General features: G+C 47.1%; 1 protein-coding gene across 1 annotated transcript in view; it reads left to right on the top strand.

The window, feature by feature from the left end:
- The window catches only part of LOC119436161 (39S ribosomal protein L39, mitochondrial), a 41178-nt gene that overhangs the window by 3548 nt on the left and 25001 nt on the right, over positions 1–12629 (top strand). Inside the window, exon 4 of the mRNA XM_037702927.2 lies at positions 315–414. Within this exon, the coding sequence (XP_037558855.1) occupies positions 315–414 (100 nt within the window). The remainder of the gene's footprint in view (positions 1–314; positions 415–12629) is intronic.

The raw sequence follows: 12629 nt of genomic DNA, 5'->3' as shown, positions 1-12629 counted from the left end.
TTCGCTTCCGGGGTTTCCAGTTCCGGAATTTTTGCTTGCTGCGCGCTCGCACCTCTGCACAGCAGTGACGTCACTTCAGCTTAAGACCAGAAGCTGGGCTATGTAAGTTGCGCTTGACGTCGGAAACTGAGGGGGTAAGCGAGGGAGGAGGCTCAGAGGAGGCGGGTAGGTTGGCGGTACTTAACGTGGTCGGCCAAAACGTGTATGGAAGGGGCTTTAATTGTAACCAGCCTTGCTATCCACCTGCTCAGTATGAGCACATTAAAATTGCAGAATGTGGGAATTTTGATTGTTATATTGGTTTTTTTTTTCAGGCTTTTTGGCGAACTGGCAGTTTCCTTCTTGGTTACGTAGTAGACCGTGCTTTCAAGGACCAATTTTATGTGCAACTGCACAGTTGGCCACAGCCCCAAGGTCAGTATCTAGCCTCACGGCTTAGCAATGAACGAGTAAAGAGGTATTGTAACAGTGAGGTATCTGTTGCATGGTTTAGACTACTTAGTTCTACTTAGTTAAGAGAAGAGTCTCAGTAAACCTGTGAAGTACTTTAGAGGTACCGTCATTTGAAAGCACAAGTTTATGTATGTATGTATTTGTTTATTTATTTATTTAAAAATTCCTTACATGCCCTGTTCGAGGCATTAAGTAGGGCATCATAGAGACATAATCAGTGAAAAATTGAACTGAAAAATGTATTAGGACAAGTGCAAATGAAACAAAAATCAAATATAAGTGACATTCAATGATTACGGGTACAACTAACAAGCAAGCCAGAGATGTGAATTCAAAATAGTAGCTAAATTGCTAAATGTTGCATCCTTAGCAAGAATTCAGCCAAATGTTTGGCAGCAGTTTTGCTTTGCCAACTGAGCCGGGAAGAAAACTAGCTTCCTCTTCTATTTGTCTCGTTTAAAGTATTAACATGTAAGTCAGTAGAACATTCATATAATTAGGCGGGCAGGGGGGGGGGGGGTGAAAGGCCTGGGACAGCAAGAAATTATATAATTATATTGAATGCGTCGGTATTTATTAAAGGGTTACTTGCATAAACATTGTTTCTTACTTTATTTAAAAATATTTTTTTTGCTTGGTTACATTCTGCTCTCTTAGTGTTCACAATATGATTGATCAATTTAAAGTCCTTTATTAGAGAATGGGGAGGCGCAGGTCCTCTGTGGGGATGAACAGGGCGTTGCCAGAATACAAAGTCGTTCACATGGTTAGGGTTTCCAGTCGTTTGAGTGATAGTCACTTGTGCTGATGCTGTGTGCGGTCAGGACCGTGGTTTATCAGTCCCCTTAAAGCACCCTGATCCGGCTGCTCGGACTACCATATGTGGCAAATAATAGCTGCGTGTTAGGATCAGTGAGCAGCGCTTCACGGTAGTTCGTGCATTGTAAAGCCTATATGGCCATTCTCCCTGTATCGAATGCAGAACATTGCCATAACAAACGAAGGTCTGCGCGGCAGCACAGCCCACAGTGCGTGCACGTCACTGTAGTAATGTCGGGTTGTCGCCATTTTGCTAGAGAGTACGGTGAGTAGGCTGAATTTGCTAAAACCTTATTGATGAAGACCTATTCGGAGCGTGAAAGGGGAGACTTGCTCGAAAAGAGGACAGGTGGGGTAGCCTGCTCAAGACGCTGTTTACTTGAAGTACACAGGGATGTGTGGACATAGTGCGTAGTGGCTACCGAGGGAGGCATTTGGCTTAGGAGTTCATACGGGTTCACCCTGACGGGTGGGGGCAGAGAAAGTTTGGTTGACCCACCTGTGCAGCAGCGGCGTGTGCCGCCGTATTGACCCCGGGTACACCCGTATGCCCCAGCGTCCATATGATTTCTGTCGGACTGTTTGATTTTTCATGCTTACATAGGATGCGTTGAATAGCAGAAGCTCCAAGGCTGGGCGAAGTATTTCGGAGTAGGCTGCGTGTGAGTCGGTTTAGACGCGGACCAGTTTCTGTATGATGTATGGGAGGCTTGCAGTCACACCCCAGATAGCAAGGAGTTCAGCATGCACTGGAGAACCGCACGGAAGATGGCAGCTATAGGCCCCTGTGTAGGCGGTGGTCTGCGTGCAGACCCATGCCATATGGGCCTGTTCATCAGAAAGAGCAGTGTCAGTGTAGATATCAATTGTATCTAAGCACGCTGCCTTGAGTTGTCGCGTGGAAAGAAGTTGGCGGGCAGGAGCGTTATTGCGAGGTATGGGACGACGGAATCGTGGAACCCGCCCTCGATGCAATGAAGATGCAATTTCATGTGAAACCGGGGTCGACGCTGTTCCCACAAAGTTGTCAGCGTCGGCCCTTTGAAGCAATTAGTAGGGTTTTCATGACGGCCAGCTTGTAGCAATTTTCGTCTTGACTGTCGCTACTGTTTCAGAAAATGCGGTGGTTGTGGTCACCCTGAAGGGAGGTTCTTTGTCTGCTTGTAAATAGTTGGCGATGGGCCTCGTCGTTATACAGATGGGCACTGGTGCTTCGCTTGAAGCATACAAAATCTGGCGTTGCCGTTTAGAGATGCACCTGGCCGATGACCCATAGCAGTTTGAGGTCCCAGAAGTCGTCTCATTCGTCAGCTCTGGGTTGTCGAAAAGACGAAGACACGACACACAGTCGCTGTAAATTATCTTGAGGTGACACTGGTTTCTTCGCCAGCTCCATAGCATTGAAAAGATGATGAAGCGAGGATGGCATTCCATTGCTGCACGCTCGCTGGTGAAGCACCTTTTTACTAGAAAGAACGCCAGGCACAACACTGGTGAGTTTGCAGGATGTATCCATTTAGAATAAATTTTCAGGAAACTAGTTTTGAGATATTATTTCCCAAAGTGTGGGACGAAATACATGGGCGTTCGAGTTACTTTTGTGCTTCAATGCATAAAAGAGTGTTTTGTTAAAAAAGTAAGTCGAAGAACAGCGCATTTTTACAGTGAGTTTGAGGGTGCATATCTCCAAACTGGTGTCATTCTGGAAATTCATTCCAAGTGGCTACATCTTGCAAACTCACCGGCCATAATTGGTAAATAGCAATATGTGCCGTAAAGTAAATAATTATAAAGTTAATTAGGGAACTTTTGTTAATTAGTTGAATATGTTTTTCAATTTCGCTTGCAAGTAATGGCCGCCTCTGAATAATCCAGCTCAAGGACTAAAATTATGTTATCTGCAAAAGGCAATTTTTTTAAATACTGTAGAACTTAAAAATTATCACTCTGTATAATGTGCATGACTGCATAGCTTTGGAAAACCGAGAGGTGACGATAGAGAAAGCAGACTCTGCAGGGGCATCTGTGTCAGCAGGCGTTTGGTGTGTTGTGACACCACGTACCCGAGCACACGAGGGTTGGACCCCCCCGTGTGTAGCCGTGCACGGCTTAGCCGTGTCCGGGGAAAAGGGGATCCTGGGAGTTGAGTCGAAGCCGGGTGTTTGGACCTTTATGGTCCCTCGGCAGAGGCAACACACTCCTTTGGCCTCTGCTTCACGTAGACAGCACCCCCGGACTGACCCACCTGGGGGAAATCAGTGGTCGCATTTTCCTATCCCCCTCTCCAACCTTTTGCTTTCCTGTCTCCTTTTTTTTACTATCCTATCATCTCTTCTGTCACTTCCTAATTTTCATAGGCGGCTTGGGTTAACCTTGTGTATATGCCCTCCCTTGGGTATAATATATTAGGTTATAGTGGCATGTACGGTTGGCGCCTGCAGCCTTACGCGTTAAGTGCTGCAGCGACCCCTAATTGGGCTCTGTCGTGGGTGGCCGCCATTGCCGCCGAAATAAAACAAACCGTTATGGGAACACCGGCATTTCCCCGCATACTTGATCGTCACCCTCTAAAGAGGGGATGCACCGATGAACTCAACATATATTTCAACCGACCAAAAGAAAACTATCCGAAATACCATGTTGTACACAGTGAAAACGCTGAAAAACCGGCCTAATCCATTTTACCATTCATAGTTGCGAAATCTTTGACCAAAGCTTTAGGGTCTGGTTACAAAGTGATCAAAATGGCTAGCGGAGACCTTCTTCTTGAGGTCCCTCAGAAACATCAGTACGAGGAACTCGGCAACCTTGTGACGTTCGGCAACATACCAATTTCTGTATTACCACACCGATCAATGAATAGCTCACACGGAGTCATATCAGAAGCAGACCTCCTAGAATTATCAGAAGCAGAACTCTTGGAAGGGTGGAAAAATCAAAATGTCACCAATGCAAAGCGTATCATCATCAGACGGGACAACAAAGAAATCCCCACCAAACATCTTGTCCTAACATTTGGATCTAGCGTTCTGCCTGAAACAATTGAAACAGGATATATTAAGTTAACTTTCCGACCACACGTCCCTAACCCTAGACGGTGCTTCTGATGCCAAAGATTCGGCCATGGCTCGCAGAGCTGTCGTGGTCAAATGACTTGTGCAAGGTGTGGAGTCCAGGGCCACTCCTCCGACAATTGTAGTGGCACTCCTCACTGTGTGAACTGCAGTGGTGACCACGCATCCTACTCACGTTCCTGTCCAAACTGGAAAAAAGAAAAGGACATAATCACCCTAAAAGTAAAAGAAAATATTTATTTCAAGGAAGCCCGTAAGAGGTGCTCCCTTTTCCATAGCACACCTTATGCTGATGCGGCGCATCGGCGGGCAGCAGCCACTGCCACCTGCCCAGCCCGCGCGCAGCGAGCTGTCGCTTGTGGCTCCTTCCCCCGGGGTGGAAGGAGCTAAGCCTACTCCACCCAACCAGCAAACAGGCCCGGTTACCCTAGGGTTCCCGGTACCACAACAGCCCTCGGCGACAGCCTGCGCTATGCGTAGCAAACCCGCAGGACCGCCAGCAGCTCCCACGGTGGGTGTAGTCAAGGTTGCCTCACCCACTCTGGCCCCTGCTGGTGCTGGCAACAGCCGGCGCAGCTCAGGCCCAAAGGCAGCCCCATCAACCTCCGGGCTGGTGGGTGCAAAGGTCTCGTCCTTCACGGTGAGACTTTCTCGTGAAATTTCTCGCTCGCAAGAGCGCATGTCTAGCGCCTCACATGAGACAGTGGACACTACACCCATCCCGACGGTGCACCAAGTGCCTAAGGAGCGGCGAGGCTCCCTCGACCGCTTCAGACAGGACAAATTCCGCGTCACATGGCCTGGAAAGGGCTCTGTGATCTAAGGCAACACTTCCTTTTTTTAGTACACACAGCACCAATTTACTTTCAGTATGGATACACAAATCATACAGTGGAACGTCAGAGGCCTTCTTAGGAACCTCGATGATCTGCAAGAACTTCTCTACGAACACAATCCAAAAGTGCTGTGTGTACAGGAAACTCACTTAAAATCGGAACATGCAAACTTTCTCCGACAGTATGTTGCGTTTCGTAAAGACCGCGATGATACTCTTGCATCTTCAGGCGGTGTTGCCATTATAATTCAGAAAAGCATAGCGTGTTAACGTTTACAGCTGCAAACACCCCTTGAAGCAGTGGCAGTTCAACTTGTTCTCCTAAATGAACTCGTCGCCATTTGCTCGCTTTACATACCCCCACATTACCACTTACACAAACATGAATTTCAGTCTTTCATAGACGAATTGCCAGAACCTTGTTCTTGGGGATCTCAATGCACACAGCGGTCTATGGGGCGACTCTCGCATCGATGCGCGAGGCCGTCTAATTGAAGGCTTTCTTTTCTCATCCGGTGCGTGTCTGCTAAACAAAAAAGAACCTACATATTATTGTCTTGCAAACAAAACTTTTTCTTCTATAGATCTCGGCATAGCTTCTCCATCCATATTACCTGAACTTGAATGGGAAGTTATAAAAAACCCTTACGGGAGCGACCATTTCCCAATACTGCCGAGAACAACAAGACAATACGAATCTCCACCACATGCTCCCCGGTGGAAGGTTGATGCAGCGGACTGGGAGAAATTCCAAACACTTGCCAGTACGATCTCGTGGACTGACATGTCTTCGCTCGGAATTGATGGTGCCGTCGAGTATTTTTCTAACTTTATAATTGATGCAGCTTCTAAGTGTATCCCCTAAACAAGTGGACTTTCTAGCAAACACCGTGTTCCGTGGTGGAATGAACAATGCCGGAACGCGCGTAGGCAGCAGAACAAAGCCTGGAGGCAGCTTTGCGATTCTCCTACTGCTGAAAACCTTGTCAATTTCAAGAAAATCAAGTCTCAAGGTCAGAGAATGCGCAGACAAGCCAGGAGAGATAGCTGGCAAATATTCTTATCAGGTATAAACTCATACACGGGTGAGGCCAAGGTTTGGAACAGGGTCAATAGAGTAAGAGGACGACAAACACATCCGCCTCCTCTGGTACACATGCAGGGAGACAGAGGACCAAGCATAACACCTGGGTGCACGTTTCGAACTTGTGTCCAGTTCATCGCACTATTCTCCAGCATTTACAAAATACAAAGCAGCAATAGAAAAACAAAAACTAGACCAAAAGAGCACCGGGAACGAGCCATATAACTTATCTTTCTCTCTAGCAGAGCTGAATGCATCACTCACCTGTTGCAACCAATCTGCCCCAGGCTCTGACTGCATACTATACAAAATGTTGAAAAACCTGTCCTCTGAAATGAAGAAAACCCTTCTCTGTCTGTATAACTCTATATGGACCTCCGGCGAGATCCCCTCTGCCTGGAAAGAGGCCATAGTGATCCCTATCCTGAAGCAGGGCAAGGATCCATCGTCCGTATCCAGCTATTGGCCCATAGCTCTAACAAGCTGCATCTGCAAAGTCTTCAAGAAGATGATAACCGCCGTCTGATACATTTCCTAGAATCAAGCAAGATGCTTGACCCATACCAGTGTAGGTTTTGCGATGGCCGATCTACCACTGACCATCTGATACGCATAGAACCTCAGATTCCTGACGCTTTTTTCCACAAGTAATTCTTCCTGTCTGTTTTCCTCGATATGGAAAAAGCATACGACACCACGTGGCGGTTCGGAATACTGAGAGACTTCGCGCACTTTGGAATACGTGGCAATATGCTGAATACAGTTAACCTGCTTATAACGAACCTCCATATAATGGATTCCTGGATGTAACGAAGTTTTTCTATTCCCGCCGTTACTCCATAGACGCACATGCATTTGAGACCTCTACGTAACCAAGTGGCAGTGGGAGACCCCCTCGAAATAACGAATTTTCCCCGTTGACAACCTAGAGATTTCGCCCCAAATTTTGTCATTTTTGCGCGAGCAGCAACCGGAAGCACCTTCTCCGCCACAACGGAATGCGAAGTGGCGGCGGCGCGCTCGAATTCACGGCGACTGCGAGGCAAGAGCGACTGCACGTGTACGTGCGAGCGTGCGTGAGGCGGGCCTGCATCCCTCGACCTGGTGATCTTGCCACCGCGAGCGTGACCTTTCCTCCTCCCTTCATTCAAACCTGATCCCTCCGCTTGCTGTAGCTGGCCTAGCCCGCCAAGTCGGCACTCTCCTTTTTCAGTGAAGTTGCCGATGTTGATAAAACGGGTCCAAAAATTGCCTGCGTGTTAGATTTGAGTACGACTCTAAATTTGTGCTACCATATCGCCATCGGCATTTCAATATGGCCGCCTCCTACGCACTTCGAGCCTAGCTCCCGTAGCTTCAAGCATGTGCTGTAGTACGTTTGCTTAGGCATTAGTCTACCAATTTAGTTAAACAGCCAATGTTTACAAGTTTATACGGTCGATAAAACTATCCTTACTTCGTATAGCTGTCTGCTAATTTGCTGTCACAATCGATGCTTCGCCTTTCGGACGAAACTGGGACTTTTTTGTTCATCGCAACTTTAGTGTATTGGGAGTAAATCTTGTGCGATAGTTGTATTTCTGTATGAAAGCATGAAGTGCGCGGTACTGTAAAGGATTTTTTCTCCTCTCTTTTGGTCATGGAAAACGGGTGCACGTTACAATCGAAGGCGGGTTAGAATCGAGTAAATACGGCATGCGTTTCTTTTCCGAATTTTCGTGCCGAACCTGCATATAACGAAATCCTCTTTAGAACGAAGTTTTTCAGTAATTTGTGAATTTCGGTACATTCAGGCTTAACTGTATCATTGAAAGTTACCTGTCCAACCGCAGATTCTGTGTTCGTGTGGGTAATGCCCTATCAAGACTATATGTGCAGGAAACTGGAGTACCACAGGGAGGTGTGCTTAGTTGCACCCTCTTTATCATAAAAATGAACTCTCTGCGTCTGTACATCCCATGCAACATATTTTATTCAGTATATGTTGACGATGTACAGATAGGGTTCACCTCATGTAACCTTGCAATCTGTGAGCGGCAGGTTCAGCTTGGTCTGAACAAACTGTGTAAGTGGGCAGACGAGAATGGGCTTAGGCTTAACCCACAAAAGTCCACATGCGTCCTCTTCTCCAGAAAGAGAGGTCTGCACCCTGATCCCAACATCAAGATGTAGGGTGAGGGTCTACCTCTAAAAACTGAACACAAATTCCTAGGCGTAATTCTGGACACGAAGTTAACATTTATCCTACATCTAAAGTATCTAAGAAACAAGTGCATGAAGACAATGAGCATCTTGAAAGTGTTGTCTCGCACTACGTGGGGTAGTGCGAGACAACACTTTCACAAGATGTCTATTGAATCTCTATAATATCTATAATGATCTCTCTATAATAATATATAATAATATATCTATATAATAATAATAATAGATCTCTATATAACAATAATAATAATAGATCTATATATAATAATAATAGATCTCTATAATAACATATGACACAAGATGTCTATTGAATCTCTATAAGAACCTCATTCAATCACGTATAGACTACGGTTCCATTATATATCACTCCGCGACTCCGAGCGCCTTGAAGATGTTAGACCCTGTCCACCATCTGGGCATCCGCCTTTCTATGGGTGCATTCCGAACAAGCCCTGTAGAAAGCCTCTATGCAGAATCAAATGAATGGTCGCTCCATCTGCAGAGAACGAACTTATCCTTTGTGTATTTCCTAAAAGTAAACTCAAGCAATACACACCCTACCTACACAACTATAAATGATCTGTCCAGTGCCCAAACCTGTCAGAACCGCCCTTCTGTAAGAAAGCCCTACGCACTGCGAGTAAGAAGTCTTGCCGAAGAAATGGATGTGCCGCTCCACGAGCACAATGTCATGCCCCCTCCTGGGGGCATGACATTGGCAGTGGCAGCTGATTGACTGTGATCTGTCCTTCGTTGATGTTACAAAGCATGCGCCGGTCGTACATATCCGTATGCACTTCCTCGAATTGCAGCACAAGTACTCCTGTCCAGAATATTTTACTGACGCTTCAAAGTCACAGACTGGTGTGTCTTACACGGCGGTTGGTCCATCCTTTTCGGCTGCCGGAGCTCTACACCAAAACACAACCATCTTTTTACAGCGGAGGCCTACGCCATCCTGGCGGCGGTTAAACACATCAAACGGTTAGACATACCCAAGGCAATCATCTATACTGACTCTTGAAGCATGTTGAAATGTTTAAAAACTCTAAGTAGGCACAAAAACCCCGTAATTATAGCTCTTTATTCCATCATTTGCGCCGTGTATGCATCCAAACAACAAATTGTGCTGTGCTGGGTGCCAGGGCACCACGAGATCGAAGGGAATGAGTTCGCCGACAAGCTAGCCACATCTGCTCATAAAGACGCTGCCACTTTGCCCATAGCCGACCCTGTAATGGACCTAAAGCCATTTATCAAGAAAAAGGTCAGGGCCTACTGGCAACGTCTGTGAGACAGAGAAATAAGAAACAAACTACATACTAACAAGCCTCATCTCGCTCATTGGCCACAAGAATCGAAGACACGCCGCACATAGGTTACACTTGGCAGACTAAGGATAGGACATACATACAGTACACACGCATACTTATTGTCCGCTGGCAATCCGCCTGTCTGTGATGAATGCGGTGAGCCACTCAGTGTACTTCATGTCCTCCTGCAATGCCGTGAACTGGAGCCTCAGAGAAAAAGACATTTTCCATTACCATTACGGCAAAATCTTCCATTACATCCCTGTATGTTTTTGGGCAATGAACCTCTTTTTAAATATCAATCACTTCTCGCGTTTTTAAAAGATATACATAATTTCCGTGTTAGCTATCCACGTGACTGGTAGCACGGCCTCTCTGCAGAGGCCGCTGCTGCGGTATTTTATTAAGTAGAGCACGTGCCTCCTGGTCTTTGTCCACAAAGGCCTTCGGTAGGCGTCGTGCTACTTTATATGTTTAGTTTTAGCACCATGACCATTTCTCATCCTTTCACTACCCACAGATCATTCCACACGTCACTGCCATAATTCTATTCGATATATGTTTTACGCTTCTATACCGTGATTTGTTCTTAGGCCCCTTTACAGCCACATTGCATCCTGTCATCGGAATTCACTGATCATGGCAAAGATACCATTCATTGTCTTGGCGCTCTTTGGCCACACTTGGTTCTTGCGCCACAAAACACCAAATGTCATCATATCATCATAGAGAAAGCAGGCTCTGAAACCTGTATTTTATTATTTATACTCGTTTTGCAACTGTAGTGCACCAGTGTGATAAGTTGGTTTGCAAAATAAAGTAACAAAGCTCCTATACATTGATGACTTAATAGAACTTATTTGGCTATGGTGGAATCTCGTTGGTACGATCTTCACGGGAACCGGGAAATAAATCGTATCATCCGAAAATTGTATCATCCAACGTATTATCCAACCAAATCGTATTATCAGGAAAAGGGGAAAAAATGTATCGTTCCGAAAAACGTATTACAGTCGAACCCGGGTATATCGAACTCACCAAAAAACGTTTATTAGTGCGATATATGGCATAATTCGATATAGGCCCACTATAGGATTTGATGACGCAAAGGCACATACCAATAAGAAAAGTACTTTATTAATATGGTGGCTTACTTGCGTGCCCTACTTTGGAACAAAATAGTCCTGGATTTTCTTCTGTTTCAGCGACTTCACTGCATGCGACAGCACGCACGCCTCCACGTTGTCCAACGAGTCGGAGCAGCTGAGGCCACAACCTTCTATATTCACGCAATAGCGCCGGACCAACGCAAGTGCACTAATCACTTCGGAGGATGTAGGCAACGGGCCATCGTCAATTTCCTTATTGCTGTCGCTTTGGCTCGTGGTCGGCACGACGTCTGCAACATAGTCCTCATCTTGTAGCTGGCCCATGATGGCGACATCATCATCCGCACTGACGAACTCGTAGAATGTCGATCCGTCGATAGCACCCGGGAACTCTGCCAGCTCACTCCAAACTTCGGCGGAAACACCTGCAGTGTCTTCAGTACTGTCATCGGAATTTGGGGTGTCATCACCAGGCCTCGGAGAAAGCACGACGGCCTCTGATTGGCTGTAAGCGCTGCGAGCAGGCCAGGATCATTTTTTGCAGGGGTGTGTTCGCCCATGCACAGCCGGGTCTAAACCACTTTTTCTAGGGTGGCGCCCACAGTTTTCCCCGCCACCGCAAAGGAAAGCCAACTTGCTGGGGCACTTTTGAGGCATATGGAGTTTGATATATCGGTTGTCGTTGCTATTTTCGTTCGATGTAACAGTAACTTTTGCTATATATTCTCAATGTAAATTTACCGTGTTTAGAAATTGTTCGATATACGGGATAATTTGATTAAATGGGTTCGATATAGTCGGGCTCGACTGTATGCAGAATCGTATCGAGGTTCCACTGTACAGTGTAGACCGCTTATAACGTATGTCGCCGGAGTCGCGAATATCCGCACTATAAGCTGTACCGCACTATAACCAAAGCAACAATTTTCAAGGCCCGCACATATGCTAAACATGTGCACCGAGCCGCCACGTGTATGCACCAGTCGAGGAATGCAGCTAGAACGTTTGCATTCAATTTACAGTCGAATCTCGTTAATTCGAACCAAATCACGCGGCGGCGCCTCCGACCGGCATTGCTCCGGCACCGCCATAGAGTAACAGCTTAGGAGAGACCCCTCAATGTTGCGCTCGACCGAAACAACAACAAAAAAAAAAAAACGCGGCGGGAATTTCACCTTCTCTCAAATGGCAAGGTCGCCGATTCCGCGTTGCGCCGGAACATGCGTGTACGTGCAACGTCTCAGCCACGTGTAGAAAATGGCAGTGAACCCTTCTTTCTCCTTTATGCTTCCTCGCACGCTGCGGCTACGACGCAGAGGGAAGCAGCGGCGCTGTCCCAGGCCGGCCAACGAAACTGCCCACGCCGGCAAACGCCCGCTTCCCGATAACGGCAGAAAACGAAACTTTGGCGAGCTGGCGCCGGGCCGGCTGGAGCAGCGGCGCGTGCACGGCAGCGGGGGCGCACAGTGACAGTCGAAAGTGAGGGAGCTACGATGGAGGGCGAGGGGAGTCACCGAAGCGGTGGAGTTGCCGAGGCGAAATCCGCTTCCCTGCAGCCCTCCTCCCTCATATTCCACGGTCTCCGCGTGCACCCTTCGCCGTGATGTGCCGGCGCCGCCCACTCCTTGAAGTTTCGTGCCGCCCGCTCGCTATGCGCGCCGTGATATTTCACGATTTGCACTCAAGATTCTGGTTTCAGCCTCACTGGCTGTTCATTCGCACCACGTGCCCTTCTCCTCC

Source organism: Dermacentor silvarum, chromosome 1 (genome assembly GCF_013339745.2).
Source record: "Dermacentor silvarum isolate Dsil-2018 chromosome 1, BIME_Dsil_1.4, whole genome shotgun sequence".
In the NCBI taxonomy this organism is placed as follows: domain Eukaryota; kingdom Metazoa; phylum Arthropoda; class Arachnida; order Ixodida; family Ixodidae; genus Dermacentor; species Dermacentor silvarum.
This window is presented reverse-complemented; position numbering and strand designations above follow the sequence as displayed.